At 40.3% G+C, this 17,413-nt stretch overlaps 1 protein-coding gene across 1 annotated transcript in view; it reads left to right on the top strand.

Moving 5' to 3' along the window:
• RARS1 (arginyl-tRNA synthetase 1) overlaps positions 1 to 16,439 on the top strand; it is a 34,876-nt gene extending 18,437 nt beyond the window's left edge. The window contains exons 10-15 of the mRNA XM_010358193.1: positions 1,443 to 1,621; positions 2,490 to 2,599; positions 7,025 to 7,130; positions 13,912 to 14,084; positions 14,991 to 15,238; positions 16,224 to 16,439. Coding sequence (XP_010356495.1) covers positions 1,443 to 1,621; positions 2,490 to 2,599; positions 7,025 to 7,130; positions 13,912 to 14,084; positions 14,991 to 15,238; positions 16,224 to 16,333 — 926 coding nt within the window. The 3' untranslated portion in view covers positions 16,334 to 16,439. The remainder of the gene's footprint in view (positions 1 to 1,442; positions 1,622 to 2,489; positions 2,600 to 7,024; positions 7,131 to 13,911; positions 14,085 to 14,990; positions 15,239 to 16,223) is intronic.
• Positions 16,440 to 17,413: the final 974 nt, after the last annotated feature.

The raw sequence follows: 17,413 nt of genomic DNA, 5'->3' as shown, positions 1-17,413 counted from the left end.
CCCAGCACTTTAGGAGGCCAAGGTGAGAGAATCACGAGGACAGGAGATCAAGACCATCCTGACCAACATGGTGAAACCCCATCTCTACTAAAATACAAAAAATTAGCTGGTGTGATGCACACCTATAGTCCCAGCTACTCGGGAGGTTGAGGCAGGGGAATCGCGTGAACCCAGGAGGTGGAGAGTGCAGTGAGCCGAGATCGCACCACTGCACTCCAGCCTGGCGACAGAGTGAGATTCCATCTCAAAAAAAAAAAAAAAAAAAAAAAAATTAGCCAGGTGTGATCGTGCATTCCTATGGTCACAGCTTCACAAGAGGCTGAGGCAGGAGGATTGCTTGAGCCCAGGAGGTCTAGGCCACAGTGAACATGTTCACACCACTGCATTACTGCATTCCAGCCTGGATGGTAGAGCAAGACCCTGTCTCAAAATAATAAATAAATGCAATTTTTAAAATGTTTAGAGAAAATAGGCACAGAGAAGTTAGTAGCTTCCCAGGGTCACATAGCTAATAAGTTACATGTCTTTGAGATTCAAACCTAGCCAGTCTGGCTTCAAAGCTCATGTTTTTAACTACTATTTTATACTGCCTTTACATTACGAAGCCTCAATTTTCTAAACTGTAAGAAAGCAGAGAGTTATTTACTACGTAGGGTTATTTTGAAGGTTAAATATAAGGACTTAGCGTAGTACTTGGCACATAGTAGCACTCTTATATAGCTGCTACTATTATCATGTTCTTCCTGTACCTTCTTGCATCCAAGAATTTTGTCTTTTTCATCGTGAGTGTATGAACATGGATTTAATTTTTCTTCCTACTTCTCATTCCAAATGCCAAATCCTGCCATGTTTGTTTTGTGGACCTTGAAGCAGTGTCAACTACTATTCAGCACATTGTTAGAGATCAGTATAAGAATTGCATCTTTCTCCAAGAGGAAGGTTATGGCTCCAGCTTGAAAGCAAAGCACAGAGTTTTCATGTTCTGGGCCCACCGAGCTGATGGGCTCCAACTAAAGAGTTTGGGAGGCCAGGCATGGTGGCTCACGCCTGTAACCCCAGTACCTGGGGAGGCACAAGCAGGAGAATCACTTGAGCCCAGGAGTTTGAGACTGACCTGGGCAATGTAGCAAGACTGTTTGTCAAAAAAAAAAAAAAAAGCATTTGGGAGCCAAGTTTAGTGTAAGTCTGGAAAACTGCCAGAACATCTGACCTGTGCTCTGATAGCACCCTGAGTGTCCAGGCAACCTTGATGGTTAACCTTTTCCAAGGCTTGTAATAGATCATGGTGAGGAAAAAAATATGTGATTTCTTTAGCTCTCTAATAAATACATTTTAAAATATTTTTAGAATAACTAAATATTTATATAGTAGAATGAGTAAGCCTTCATTTTCCTTCAGGGTTCTTTTAACTTTATTAATGAAGTTTTTTTTTTGCCCCCTAGGATTTGTGCAGGTGGATGATGGCAGAAAGATTGTATTTGTCCCAGGGTGTTCCATACCATTAACCATAGTAAAATCAGATGGAGGTTATACCTATGATACATCTGACCTGGCTGCTATTAAACAAAGACTATTTGAGGAAAAAGCAGATATGGTTATCTATGTGGTGGACAGTGGACAAGTGAGTTTGTAGATTTTGTAGATTTGTATGTATTTTACATTGTCTGATTGGAGGTAAGTCAGTATGGTGAGGTTGGTGACATTTGACACTGGATGACTATAAATTTTCCCCAAAGACTAAGATTCAGGACATCAATATAGCATAGAAGAAAGAAAGGGTTTGGGCCGGGCGTGGTGGCTCAAGCCTGTAATCCCAGCACTTTAGGAGGCCGAGATGGGGGGATCACGAGGTCAGGAGATCGAGACCATCCTGGCTAACACGGTGAAACCCCGTCTCTACTTAAAAATACAAAAAGAAAAAACTAGCCGGGCGAGGTGGCGGGCGCCTGTAGTCCCAGCTACTGGGGAGGCTGAGGCAGGAGAATGGCGTAAACCCGGGAGGCGGAGCTTGCAGTGAGCTGAGATCCGGCCACTGCACTCCTGCCTGGGCGACAGAGCAAGACTCTGTCTCAAAAAAAAAAAGAAAGAAAGAAAGGGTTTGGACCCAGCCAAACTGGACACTTCCTAGTTTTCCAGCTTGCCGCCACAAACTGGAGAAGGTTGTTACTCCTCTGAACCTCAGCAATTGTTCCTAATCAATAGGGTTGTTGTGAGACCTAAAATGTAATTGAAGTTTCTGCACGTGACCCTGTTCTTCATTCAGTTGCTTTTAAAAACGTTTGAACATAGTAGAAAATATAACAGTGTTGCTCTTAGTGTTTCTCATAATAGGGAATAAAAGAAGAGGTTTTATAATAACACTTGTCTCACAAGATTTATGAGCGATTTGAATTTTACAGATCTATTCCTAAGCAAAAGCACCTTAAGTCTTTTTTTTTTTTTTCTTAAAGAAGACTAGCAAGTAACTTTCCGTTTCTGTTGATTTGTAGTCTGTGCACTTCCAGACAATATTTGCTGCTGCTCAAATGATTGGTTGGTATGACCCTAAAGTAACTCGAGTCTTCCATGCTGGATTTGGTGTGGTGCTAGGGGAAGACAAGTAAGTCTGGAAAATCTGAAGATGGTAATGATATACTTGGTCCCCACATTTACTTGGAAGAGGCTACTTTTCATCTGATACCATATTAGAAATAAGAAAGTCCACAGTTTTCTTTAGTCCACATAAGCGATAATGGTGTAAATCCAGCTGAGTGATTTTGTATCTATATCATCACTGCCGGAGAATGTAGCCTTTTAGGTAGATAGTATGTACAAAGTTTAGTGAAAACCAGACTGTAGACCTAATAGATTATATATAAGGGGTTTCCTCTCCCACAAATCTAAATTATAAAATCTATTACTGTACCTTCTCAGATTTCAGACACTATTTAACAATATAGCTTATGCATTTTATAAATGTTTTTGTTTTTTCCTTCAAAGTTGAACATAGGCAAAAGGTATAAGTTATTGAGATTCCAATTAAGTTTTAAGATTCACTGGTTTTGTTTTTATGTTCTTTCCAAAAATATTGTTTATTGAGAACTATATATTAATATTCATACTTTCAGCTTTTCTATTTTCTAATTTTTTAATATTCTCAATATTTGTAAAATAAAAAGGTAAATACAACCGTGTTTCGATGCAGTAGTCCTCAATTCAAAGGCACAGCATTTTTCATATTTTAACCTCTGGTATTCACTGGTGTCTTAGGATCACTTACCAAAAATCTGTGGCATCTTCGATTTGGTGACAAAGCCTAATATTTCCATCCTACAAAGGTGGTAATACTTCTAAAAACCACGTGGAGTAGCTCAAGGTGTTTGGCCAGCCAATGTACAAAAGCCCTAATTGAACATGTAAAAGACAGATTAGATGTGTTAAGGTATTATCTTAGATACAGATTATGTGGAGCTCGAAGACCTTGTTGGAAACAACATTTTCTAAATGTGTTACTTCTCCACGGATCTGCACTTTTTTGAAATCAAAAGACACTAAGGCCAGGGCACAGTGGCTCTCATGTCTGTAATTCCAGCACTTTAGGAGGCCAATGCTGGAGGATTGCGTGAACCTAGGAGTTGAAGACCACACTGGGCAACATGGTGAAACCCCGTATCTACCAAAAAAAAAAGAAAGGAAACTTAGCCGGACATAGTGGCATGCACCTGTAATCCCAGCTGAGGATTACTTGAGCATCAGTCATGGAAGTTACAGTGAGGTGAGATCACATCACTGGGCTCCAGCCTGGGTGACAGAGTGAGACTCTGTCTCAAAAACAAAAAGAACAACAAAGAAGACACTAAGTCCTTATTATAGTGTTTATGGACATAAAGTTTTTTAAAACAAACCAGTAAGTTGAACATTACTTAACAGTATCTTAGTTTCTGAACAGTTGGTTTTTTGGACATGTAGATGATATTCTGACACTTACTTAAAATTACTAGTGCTCATGTGGCATTTAATTCATTTGTCATATAATGGCTACAGGATTCTTGATAATTTTTAAAATTTTTCTGCACTCAGCATCATGTAATTACAGCATCCTATCCCTTTTTTTTTTTTTTTTTTTTTTTTTTAATTTTGGGCCAGGCGCAGTGGCTCACACCTGTAATCCCAGCACTTTGGGAGGCCGAGGCGGGTGGATCATGAGGTCAGGAGTTGAGACCAGCCTGGCCAACATAGTGAAACTCCGTCTCTACTAAAAATACAAAAATTAGCTGGGCATGGTGGCAGGCGCCGGTAGTCGCAGCTACTCCAGAGGCTGAGGTAGGAGAATCTTTGAACCTGGGAGGTGGAGGTTGCAGTAAGCCAAGATCACACCATTGCACTCCAGCCTGGGCGACAGGGCGACACTCCATCTCAAAAGAAACAAATTTGTTTTGTTTGGTTTTGAGATAGGGTCTCACTTTGTCACCTAGGCTGGAGTACAGTGGCATGATCACAGCTCACTGCAGCCTCAACTTTCCAGGTTTACATGATCCTCCTGCCTCAGCCTTCCGAGTAGCTGAGACTATAGATGTGCACCACTACACTTGGCTAATTTTTTCCATTTTTTGTAGAGACAGGGTCTCACTATGTTGCCCAGTCTGGTCTCACTGGGCTCAAGTAACCTCCTATCTCGATCTCCCAAAGTGCTGGGATTACAGACATGAATCACCACGTCCAGCCCATTTTGTTTTTTTAAGGGTAATTTAAATGATAGTTCACCAGTGGCAACTTACCATATTTTAAATATTTATCTCAAAATGCTCATAGAGGGCTTGGCGTGGTAGCTTACGCCCGTAATCCCAGCACTTTGGTGAGCCGAGGCAAGCAGACCACAAGGTCAGGAGATCGAGACCATCCTGGCTAACATGGTGAAACCTCATCTCACTAAAAATACAGAAAATTAGCCGGGCATGGTGGCGGGCGCCTGTAGTCCCAGCTACTTGGGAGGCTGAGGCAGGAGAATGGTGTGAACCCAGGAGGCGGAGCTTGCAGTGAGCTGATTGTGCCACTGCACTCCAGCCTGGGAGACAGAGCGAGACTCTGCCTCAAAAAAAAAAAAAAAAAAAGCTCACAGAGGGGGATGGGACTTAAAAAAAGGTTTGTTTTTTTAATGCGTACAGATTCTGCTATTTTTAAATGACATTTTCTGTTTTAATTTTTTGAGTGATTATTTCATCATCTTCCTGCTATTTCTTGTACATCTGTTTATTGAGTATGTTCTGTGCATGGTGTTGGTTGGATGCTGCACAATGTGTACACACAGATACACAGAACGTGACCTCCTCTCTGAAGGAGGCTATCATCTAGAGCAGAACAGTGTCCTGTGGAGCTTGTGAAAATACACTTGCAAGGCCCGCTGTGGGAGTTGCTGACTTATTAGGTCTAAAGTGGGTATTAGTCATCTGTGTTTCTTTTAAAGCTCTCTTGGTATTCAGATATGCATCCCTCATTGTAGAGCCACTAGTCAGAACAGACCAACACAAAAACAAAAATTCAAGGCAGGCACAGGTAGGGAGTAACTGAAAGGAACAGTAATTGCAAAGTAGAAACATTAAGGAAGGTTTTCTTTAGCATTTTGAACTGGTCTTCATGGTGAGTTTCATTTTATCAGAAATTTGAAAGTTGGACACTTGAGTGTATGGCATAAAGCTGTGGAAATATATAGTGCATTTGTGGGATAATAAAGGAGTTTTAATTCTATATAAGCAGAATTTTACAGGGCAAGTAGATTCTTGCTTAGGCAAGCTCTGGAAATAAAACTTTAACAGAAAGTAGCACATTCATTTTGGTACTCTTTGTGTTAGAAAAGCATGCTTAATTGTTAATTTTTGAGGGATTTTTTAACCCCCCCCCCCCGCAAAAAAGGAAAATGATATTATATCCTTGGTGTTATATAAACTTTTTTGTTTAATAGATAAAATTCAATTTTCTCAAAATGCTTTTTTAACAGCAGCTGCCCAGGGCAGTGCTTATTAGTCCTTTTGCCATATCCATAGTGATTCTGATTGCAGTAGATCTGAACAGGACCCTAGCATCCTGGATCCTGGGGTTTTTTCTCTTTTTTCTTTTCTTTTCTTTTTTTTTTAAAAGCAACTGGGCCAGGTGCAGTGTCTCCGGCCTATAATTCCAACACTTTGGGAGGCTGAGGTGGGAGGATCACTTGAGACCAGGAGTTTGATAGGAGCCTGGGCAGCATAGCGAGAAGACACCATCTCTACAAAAAATAAAGATTAAAAAATTAAGCAGGTGTATTGGCTCACACCTATAGAATTAGCTACGTGGCAGGGTAAGGTAGAAGGATTACTTAATCCTAGGAGTTCAAGGTTACAGTGAGCTGTGGTCATACTACTTCACTCCAGCCTGGGTGACAGAGCAAGACGCTGTCTCTAAAAATAAATAAATGAGTGAATGAAGCAAGCAAGCAAGCAACTGGCTGCTCAGACATCTTTTTTAAACCTTGCCAGGCGATTCTGGTATGAGTCAAGGCTTGGTTACCACTGAACAAGAAGAATTAGTATACAGAGAAATTCAAGTGAGATTTCATCAAAGAATTTCCTGACTTTCCCAGCAATTCTAGAAACATATATTTTGATTAGTAATTTTTCTAAAAAGGTGAAACATCTAAGCCAAACTTTGTATTCCAAGAAAGTGAACAAATGAACAACTATCTTCTTTCTCTGTTAGGAAATTTATTAAAGGTAAATATGTAGAGAGAGCTGTTGAGGGCTGGAGCATTGGATGCTTTGAGTTGAGGGCTAGAGATGAACAGCACTTGAAAGCACAGTGTTTCATTTAGTACTCTCCTTGCTTGATGACTGGCATAAGGCATTGTTAACATTGGCATCAACCCTCTCTTAATAGTTCTCAGGGGCAACATATACCTTAGAGATTTGAAACATATGTTGAAGTTTGTGGTCAGGTCTCTCAAACCTTCCTTTTCAAAGATTTCTGAGTTGAAAAGCCTGTTTCAAAATCTGATTGGGGGTTTTACATTTTTTAGGAAAAAGTTTAAAACACGTTCGGGTGAAACAGTGCGCCTCATGGACCTTATGGGAGAAGGACTAAAACGATCCATGGACAAGTTGAAGGAAAAAGAAAGAGACAAGGTAATCCAAAGCTTTATTGGCATAATGTGTATCAAGCATTGTGATTTTTCATTTTTGTTTTTGTTGAGAGAACTGAGGAGAATTATAAGGAGTCAGTCCCACCTAGGACAAGGCTCATATTGCTCTGACTTTATTGCAGAGTAAGTTTATCTTGTGAATTGCTGAGCATTTATTTAGAAAATATAGTTCTTGGCAATTAAAAAAGATCTTGGCGTTTTCCTCCTTTGTTAATGTAGCTTAGTATCTGTGCTGCTTAACAGCAGTTCCCAGTGATGGGAGAATATTGCAGACTGAAGGAGTTTGATTCTTCAGCTCACATCAGAGTCTACTTGTGCCGTGCTCCTTCTTTGGAGCATTTGTAGAGTGGTCATAGCAGTCAGTTCTTGTCACCCAAGGCCATTGATGAACCTTCAGAGCAGGCAACATGATGGCCTTTCATAGCTCCCTTAGAAAAGACTGTGGTTCAGTTTGTGTGGAATTTGGAGGAATGAAAAAGAAAAGTCAACAAGAACTTTTTTTTTTTTTTTTAAGTTTAGAACAGTAGAGGAGAGGTCAGGCATTCCTGAGACTGGGTAATTTATAAAAGAGATTTAATTGGCTCTTGGTTCTTCTGGCTGTAGGAGCATGGCACCAACATCAGTTGGCTTCTGGGGAGGCCTCAGGGAACGTTTATTCATGGGGGAAGGTGAAGGGGAAGCAGGCACTTCACATGGCTAAAGCAAGAGCAAGAGAGAGAGGGTAGGGGGAGGAGGTACCACACACTTAAATGACCAGATCTCACAAGAACTCTATCACCAAGACAGCACTAAGCCATAAGGAATCTGCCCCCATGGTCCAGCTAAATCACTGGTCTGGTCTAGGCACATCTGGCACAGTCAGATGAAAAGTGGAAAGTTAGGCCAGCGCGGTGGCTCCCACCTGTAATCCCAGCACTTTGGGAGGCTGAGGCGGGTGGATCACGAGGTCAGGAGTTCAAGACCAGCCTGGCCAAGATGCTGAAACCCCGTCACTACTAAATATACAAAAATAGCTGGGTGTGGTGGCATGTGCCTGTAATTCCAGCTACTTTGGAGGCTGAGGCAGGAGAATCGCTTAAACCTTAAAGAGGTTGCAGTGAGCCAAGATCAAGCCACTGCACTCTAGCCTGGGCGACAGAGCAAGACTTTGTCTCAGAAAGAAAAGTGGAAAATTTAGTCATCTAGCTGTTTGTTAGTCTGCCTGATGACAAAAAAATTGCTTTGACTCTTTTTAACCACCCCAGCTAGTATTTTTTTTAAGTTAATTTTAAATGTGTATGGTAAAATGCACAGCTTAATAAATTTTTACATATATATGCCTTAGAACACAAGATATATTTCTGTCACTCCAGAAATTTTCCTGTCACCATAAATCACTTTTGCTTATTCTGGAATTTCATATAAATGAAATCACATAGTATGTGCCCTTTTCTGTGTGCATCAGTAGTTCGTATGTTTTCGGTTTTGTTTTGTTTTTGAGACAGAGTCTCACTCTGTCACTCAGGCTGGAGTGCAGTGGCAAGATCATGACTCACCGCACCTTGACCTCCTGGGCTCAAGAGATCCTTCTACCTCAGCCTCCCGGGTAGCTGGGACTATAGGCACCCACTGCCATACCCGGCTAATTTTTGTATTTTTTTTTAGAGATGGGGTTTTGCCATGTTCCCGAGGCTGGAACTCCTGGGCTCAAGCAATCCACCCACCTTGCCCTCCCAAAGTGCAAAGATTATAGGCATAAGCCACCACACCCAGCTGTAGTTCATTTGTTTTTATTGCTGCATGATATTCTGATATATGAAGGTGCTACATTTTGTTTATCCATTCTCCTATTGATTGATAATAATCCTATTGATTAGGATTATTTCCAGTTGGTAGCTGTTCTGAATACAAAGGTATTTTGAATATTGTTGTTCAAGCTCTTTTAGAGGTACATGTGCTTTTTCTTTTGGATATATATCTGGGAATGGCATTGCTGGGTTGTAGGGTTGTCTTATGCTTAACTTTATTAAAAATTGCCAAGGAGAAAGTGGTGACTGTTGTATACTCCCACTACTAACATATGAGAGTTTCATTGTACCATATGTTTACCAACATTGATGTGTTAGTCAGGGTTCTCTAGAGGGACAGAATAGGATAGATACATATAAAGGGACGTTTATTAAGTATTACACGATAACAAGGTCCCACAATAGGCTGTCTGCAAGCTGAAGATCAAGGAGACCCAGTCTGAGTCCGAAAACTGAAGAACTTGGAGTCAGATGTTTGAGGTCAGAAAGCATCCAGCTTCCTGGATGTACAGGAGAAAGATGTAGGCTGAGAGGCTAGGCTAGTCTCTTCACGTTTTTCTCCCTGCTTTATATTCACTGGCAGCTGATTAGATGGTGCCCACCCAGTTAAGGTTGGGTCTGCCTTTCCCAGCCCATGGACTGAAATGTTAATCTCCTTTGGCAACACTCTCACAGACACACCTAGGATCAATACTTTGTACCCTTCAATCCAATCAAGTTGACATATTAACCATCACAATTGGTTTAGTCAGTGTTTTTTATTTTAGCTTTTCTGGTGAGTGCATAGTGACTTACTGTGGTTAAAATTTTCATTCCTCTGATAAATAATGATATTGATGATACTGACTACCTTTCCTCCCTGCCTCCCTCCCTCCCTCCCTCCCTTCCTTCCTTGTTCTTTTCTTTTCTTTTCTTTTTTCTCTTTTCTTTTTTTTTCTTTTCTTTTATTTCTTTTCTTTCTAGAACCGCACTCTGTCATCCAGGCTGGAGTGCAGTGGCACGATCTTGGCTCACTGCAGCCTCCATCTCCCAGGTTCAAGCAATTCTCCTGCCTCAGCCTCCCTAGTAGCTGGGACTACAGGCACATGCCAACACACCAAGCTAATTTTTGTATCGTTTGTAGAGATGAGGTTTCACCATGTTGGCCAGGCGAGTCTCAAATCCCTGGACTCAGCAATCTGCCTGCCTCAGGCTCTCAAAGTGCTGGGATTATATAGGCATGAGCCACCGTGCCCAGCCTGACTGCCTTTTCTTAGGCTTATTGGTCATCTAGATAATCTTCTCTTGTGAAGAGTCTGTTAACTCTTTTGCCCATTTATCATCATTATTATTATTTTGCATTAGACAATCAGTACTTACATTTATCTATATATTTTTGCCCTTTTCTGCAGTTTTTTTGCTTACACCTGGGATTATTTTTCCACAATCTGAAGGTCTTTATTTTTTTACCACAAGTCTGCTGGGGTGACAGATTCTTTCAGAATTTTTGTTTGTCCAAAAATGTCTTTATGTTGCCTTCAGTTTTGAACAATGTTTTTATTGGGTATAGAATTCTAGTTTGGCAGCTGTTTTCTTTCAGCATTTTTAGAGATGACATTCCACAGAACTGGAGAGGACCAGTAGGGCTGGGGGAAGGAAATAAATAAAAATGATATTCCATTGTCTTCCAGCTACCATAGTTTCCTTCGAAAATCAGTTGTAAGTTTCATTGTTTCTCCTTTGAAAGTATGCATCTTGGCCGGGCGCGGTGGCTCAAGCCTGTAATCCCAGCACTTTGGGAGGCCGAGACGGGCGGATCACAAGGTCAGGAGATCGAGACCATCTTGGCTAACACGGTGAAACCCTGTCTCTACTAAAAATACAAAAAAAAACTAGCCGGGCGAGGTGGCGGGCGCCTGTAGTCCCAGCTACTCCGGAGGCTGAGGCAGGAGAATGGCGTGAACCCGGGAGGCGGAACTTGCAGTGAGCTGAGATCTGGCCACTGCACTCCAGCCCGGGAGACAGAGCAAGACTCCGTCTCAAAAAAAAAAAAAAAAAAGAAAGTATGCATCTTTTTCTCAGACTTTTTAAAGTATTTTTCTTAAGCTTTATTTTCAGTACTTTGACTAAGAAATGCCTAAGTGTGGTTTAGGGAGTCATTTTTCTTTTTACCCTCTGGAGGGCTGCCGAACTTCCTAAATCTGTGGGTTGAGTTCTTTCATCAGGTTAGGAAAACTCTTGGCCATGTCTCTTCAAATACGACTACTTTTCCTCATTCTGTCATTTTTGGTACTCCAGGTACATATGTTAGAACTTTGTATCTCATGTGTTTCTTATGCTGTAATTCATTTTTTTCTCTTTGCTTTATTTTGGATATTTTCTGCTTCAGATATTATATTTTGGTATTCTATGTTTAAGGTATTTTTTGAAACTTTTCATCCTTTCTTCCAGTTTTCTTACTCTTTTCCTTTTAATTTTTTGAACATGTTAATCATAGTTTTCTTTAAACATTTTAAAACAGTTTAGACATAAAAAACTTGCAAGATAGTATGAAGAATTTTATATATTTCATTTAGTATCCCCAGATACTAATATCTTTCATAGCTGTATAGTATGATTATCAAAATCAGGAAATTAACATTGATACAATACCATTAACTAATCTGCTTTCACAGTTGGTCTAACTCATGTCCTTTTTCTAGCCTAAGATCCAGTCCAGGATAACATGTTACATTTAGTTATCATGTCTCCTTATCTTTCATCTGGGCAGTTAGTTCCTTGGTCTGTCTTTGACTTTCATGACCTCGACACTTCTGAAGTCTGCTGGTCAGTTAGTTTTTTTGGAATATCACTTAGTTGGATTTGTCTGATATTGGCTCCTGTTCTGTTAAATTCTGTTTCCAGGTTATACAGTCTTATAAGTCGTACTCTGTTTCCAGGTTATACAGTCTTACAGGAATAGATGTAGAGTTCTTATCAGTTCATCATATCAGGAGGCACAATATTGATAAGCTTCGTGATTAATAATAATAATTTTGATCTCTTTGGTAAGGTGATAGTGTCAGTTTTCTCCCCTGTAAAGTTAGTATTTTCCCCTTTGTCATTAATATTTTTTAAGTAGCTTCATCTTAAACAATTCCAGACTTTAAAGTTGCTGTTATCTTTTTACTTTTGTTTCTGTTTTCTTGATTCTCTCCTAGCCCTTTCTTTGTAGTCCCCCTCCTTAGTATTTAGTTATTTCATCTTGCTCTTGAGACCCCCAAGAGATAGGGGTCTCACTATGTTGTCCAGGCTGGTCTCAAACTCCTGGCTTCAAGTGATCCTTCCGCCTCAGCCTCCCAAGTAGCTGCATTACAGGCGTGAGCAATTATACCTGGCTTATCTTGCTTTTTTTTTTTTTTTTTTTTTTTTTTTTTGAGATGGAGTCTCGCTCTGTCGCCCAGGCTGGAGTGCAGTGGCCGCATCTCAGCTCACTGCAAGCTCTGCCTTCCGGGTTTATGCCATTCTCCTGCCTCAGCCTCCCGAGTAGCTGGGACTACAGGCACCCGCCACCTCGCCCGGCTAGTTTTTTGTATTTTTTAGTAGAGACAGGGTTTCACCATGTTAGCCAGGATGGTCTCGATCTCCTGACCTCGTGATCCGCCCGTCTCGGCCTCCCAAAGTGCTGGGATTACAGGCTTGAGCCACCGCACCCGGCCTATCTTGCTTTTTTAGAAGGCTTTGTTACTGGGTGCTGAGCATTATGAAGATAAAATTATAAAGATTCTGGCTGAGGTTATTTCCCTCCAAGACCATTAAGTTTCCTTCTAGCCGACAGCATACCAGCTGATTATCTTGACTCTGTTTGTATTGGCCGTATGCTTCTTTAGGGCTGAACTATTTAAATTTTACCTTTATGACTCGGGTGAGGTCCTTACTCTTGAAATATGACCCTCAGGCCATATTTCATTGGCGTGTGTGCTAATGCCCTTCCATTTTGCCACTACAGAACTGCCTAGTGTCACACAGTTGCTAAAATCTCTGCCCAGCTCTTTAATTACCACTTGCTCTTTCGTGATAGATTTTTTAGAGTCTTGCCTTGTGCATGCCAGCCGTATGACATTTGAAAGAAATTTGTTCACAGAGTCTTTGACTCCTCTGTGGCTCCTTTTTGGGGATTGTGTCCTTGCTTCTTTCGCAGCCCCATACTCTTAGACTCTTGTCTTCTCACCTTAGTAAGACCACTTCTTTCTGCTTGGGTGCTGTCCCCCTTGTCCATTATGTAGTGATTTGAAAAATGCCCTTAGGGAAAAAGCCAAGTGAGTATGGACTCATTCCCTATGTTTCTTTCTTCCAGGAACTGTGTTTTGTTCTTCCAAGAACTTCAACTTTGCTTGTGTTGATGCTCTCTAGTGACGTCAGTTGTTTCATATGCTCAACCCAGTTTTAAATGGATGCTTTGGGTAGAATGGTTAGTCTGCTGCAAGGTACTCTGTCATGGGCAGAAGCAAAAATCCTTAATTACTTACTTGTGGCCTAATAATGCTTCAGAATACTTGAGCAAATATTAGCAAAACAGTGAATGGGTTCTTTATCTACTCTTAATACACCCTTGATTTCAATTAATTATTTAACCCTTTTTGTTTGTATTTTTCTGTGTTACTTTGTTTCCTATAACCTCACAATGTTCATAGTGTGAAGTGGATATAAACTAATAATTGATGCTTCTGGTTTCATATCTACTGAATACATTGGAAAAAGGTATTCATGCTGACATTTTATATTTTACAAATTCAGTTTCTCATAGAAACTTTCTTCATTGTGCATAACGCGTTTTACATTTTCATTATTTTCTTTGTGCATTGGCCCATGTCCTTCTGCCTCGGTGTCAGTGTTTATTAAAGTTCATTGGTAAAAGAATACCATTAGATGTTCCCTACCCCAGTCTTATGCCTGTGAGACACCAGGGCAAAAGCAGCAGTCAGTAAGCTATGAAATACTGTTTTGTTTTCCCCAAAGGTCTTAACTGCAGAGGAATTGAATGCTGCTCAGACATCCATTGCCTATGGCTGTATCAAATATGCTGACCTTTCTCATAACCGGTTGAATGACTACATCTTCTCCTTTGACAAAATGCTAGATGACAGAGGAAATACAGCAGCTTACTTGTTGTATGCCTTCACTAGAATCAGGTAATTGTGGGTAGGCATGTTTTATTTTGAATCAAATGAAAACATATTTAGTTACTCAAAAATACATTTTTTTCTGAAATGAGACAGGGTCTTGGGCTCAAATGATCCTCCCACCTCAGCCTCCTGAGCTGGGATTACTGACATACTGCCATTACACCTGACTTCTAAAATGTGGTTTGTTTGTTTGCTTGCTTGTTTGTTTGTTTGTTTGTTTGTTTTTGAGACGGAGTCTCACTCTGTTGCCCAAGCTGGAGTGCAATGGCGCCATCTCGGCTCACTGCAACCTCCAGCTCCCGGGTTCAAGTGATTCTCCTGCCTCAGCCTCCCCAGTAGAAGGGATTGCAGACTCTCACCACCATGCCCAGCTAAATTTTGTATTGTTAGTAGAGACGGGGTTTCACCATGTTGGCCAGGCAGGTCTGGAACTCCGGACCTCAAGTAATTCACCCGCCTCGGCCTCCCAAAGTGCTGGGATTATGGGCATGAGCCATCGCGCTTAGCCTAAAGTGTTTTTTTCAGGTTTATTTTTCTACCTACAAGCATCTTTGGAAATATGTCCTCTTTTAGTATTGCAAGTTATCCCAGAATCCCTAAACCTGGCCCTAACTGCATTTGCCAATACTCCCCTAGATGCTGTATGTTTAAATACCTAGGAAGTGTCAGCTGATCCCGTAAAAGAATTACATTTCCATTTTTAGTATTATGAAATACTTTAGATCAGGTTATTAGTTTTGCCTAATAGTATGCCGTATAATAAAATACTTCATTTTATAGGAACTTCTTTTCAATTGGTGATAATTTCTGATTTACGTGAATCACTTCTTAGTACATATTTTCGAGTGGAGAATGAGTGTGCCTAACAAAAGGGAACGGTGGTGGTTGCCTGATGATTTTTTTTTTTTTAAGGTCTATTGCACGTCTGGCCAATATTGATGAAGAAATGCTCCAAAAAGCTGCTCGAGAAACCAAGATTCTTTTGGATCATGAGAAGGAATGGAAACTAGGCCGGTGCATTTTACGGTTCCCTGAGATTCTGCAAAAGATTTTGGATGACTTATTTCTCCACACTCTCTGTGATTATATATATGAGCTGGCAACTACTTTCACAGAGTTCTATGATAGCTGCTACTGTGTGGAGAAAGATAGACAGACTGGTGAGTGTCTTTTTTGTGTGTGTGAGAGAGACACGGATCTAGCTCTGTCCCTTGGGCTGGAGTACAATGGTGAAATAGCTCACTGAAGCCCCAAACTTCTGGCCTCAAGTGATTCTCCCATTTGAACCTCCCGAATGGCTGGACTTACACGTGTGAGCCACTGCACCCAGCTCCAAGTGTCTCATTTAGTAGCCATATTAGGGATGGGGTGCCATCAAAGCATTTGAATTGTGTGAGAGTGGTTTTCAGATTTATTTTATTCATGGAAACTTCCACTTTTCCCCTAACAGTTGCACAGTGATCCGTATCATATATAAAAGACAAAATGTGAAGTAGTGCTTTAAACCAGAAATGAAACTCTGCCCACTTAGTCTGTTTTTCTACGATTAGGCACATGAGATGGAACCTTAGGACTCCAAAGAAAACAACTGGAAGATGACTGAGAGTAGGACGTTTCCAACAAACACACTGTGTTTGTGGCTCCCAGAAGGAATCTTGGGTGTTTTTGATAATGGAAACTTCTTAGAAAACAATTGTTATCTTTTCTTACCTTAGGCTCTCTGCACTCTGTCATATTACACAGTTAATGAAGTAGCCGGAATTAATGTATTATAAGGCAAGTAGGCATTTGTTAAAGTCATGCCTGAGGACTGAAACTCTACTAGGGAAAAAAAATCAATATGATAATGAAGTTTATAGTTATTTCAGACCATGAGGCCTAGGAAAAATTTTTAAAAGGTAAAATTTACTGTTCTCATCATTGCAGACCTTATCTCTCTTAATAGTTAAAAACATATTTCTTAACAGAAATACCTTTATTTTTTAAATTGTCTGCATATTTTAAAGTAAAGATTCTAGTTAAAACCCGAAAACATCTGTGGGTTGGGCTGTGTGCACTTCTAACTAAAATTTCCAAGTAACATAGATTCTTTAATAATGATTTTCAAAAAGGAAAACAAGTTAATAACTTTTTTTGTCTTTTCAGGAAAAATATTGAAGGTGAATATGTGGCGTATGCTGCTATGTGAAGCAGTAGCTGCTGTCATGGCCAAGGGGTTCGATATCCTGGGAATAAAACCTGTCCAGAGGATGTAATCCTTCGTAGGTTTGAACACTGTGTGTTTTTACCAAAGTGGCCATTGGCACTGGTTTGCTTTTTTACAATCATGTGGACGCAAACATAAGTAAAGAAAATTTGTCAGCTATGCAAAATGTGGTTCTTTAACAGCTAGAATTCTAAAAAGAAAAAAATCACTTCCACAAATATGCTTACATCTTGCTGAGCATTAAACCAAAATGACTTAGTGGAGGCCACGAAATAACAGGATTTGTGCACCACAGTGAGAGTGTATTGACTTTGTAGGAATGTGTTTTATTAATTTTAATTAGATAAGAAATCCCATTTATTGACCCTGAAAAGGCCCCAAGAATTTACACCTTTTCATTGTCCCATTCATGTTTCATTTCATTGTTCTGTGAGAGATACTTACCCTGTTTTACAAGTAACAAAACTTGAGACTGCGCAGAGATAAGTAACTTGCCCTGGATTGCTCAGGAACAAAATTAAGATTCACAAAAATCCCAAATTCAGGCTATTTCCATTTTAAGAAAAGGTGACATTGGCAATATAACAGACTTGGGTTCGGGAGAAGGGGGCAAGGAAACGTAGATTGGAAATTTTCCTGAAGCTCAAAATTTAACTTTTAACACCTCATTGGCCAGATGCCAATCCCAGTTGCAAAGGAAGGTAGAAACCTAGAGTGACTGTCCAAGCTAAGAAGAGGATTGCCATGATTTCCTTAGACCAGTCACTATTCATCCCGTGGGTAGGGCATATTGTCTCATTTCATGAAATTGGAGTCTTTGTAGCAGCACAGAATACAGAGATTGGTAGTGGCAGTGAGAGGTTTTGGGGTACAGCTCAGCACACTGATTATTGAGTCAGCAGTTAATGGAATCTGCCAACACAAAAATGAAATGAGATTCCATGTAAAGCCAACACAATAGAAAAATGAATGCTTAATGAGCATGAATTGTATCATACCATGCTATTTCTAAAAGTCTCCAAGCTTAGAGGAACCTTAGATAGGATCTTAATGAGTTATAATAATAGCTTCCATTCACAAACTAACTGGTATGTGTAAGTCTAACATGTCCACATTAGATTGCTGCTCC

Source organism: Rhinopithecus roxellana, chromosome 3 (genome assembly GCF_007565055.1).
Source record: "Rhinopithecus roxellana isolate Shanxi Qingling chromosome 3, ASM756505v1, whole genome shotgun sequence".
Classification (NCBI taxonomy): Eukaryota; Metazoa; Chordata; class Mammalia; order Primates; family Cercopithecidae; genus Rhinopithecus; species Rhinopithecus roxellana.
Note: the sequence above shows the minus strand (reverse complement) of the source record. Positions and strands in the feature narration are given on the sequence as shown.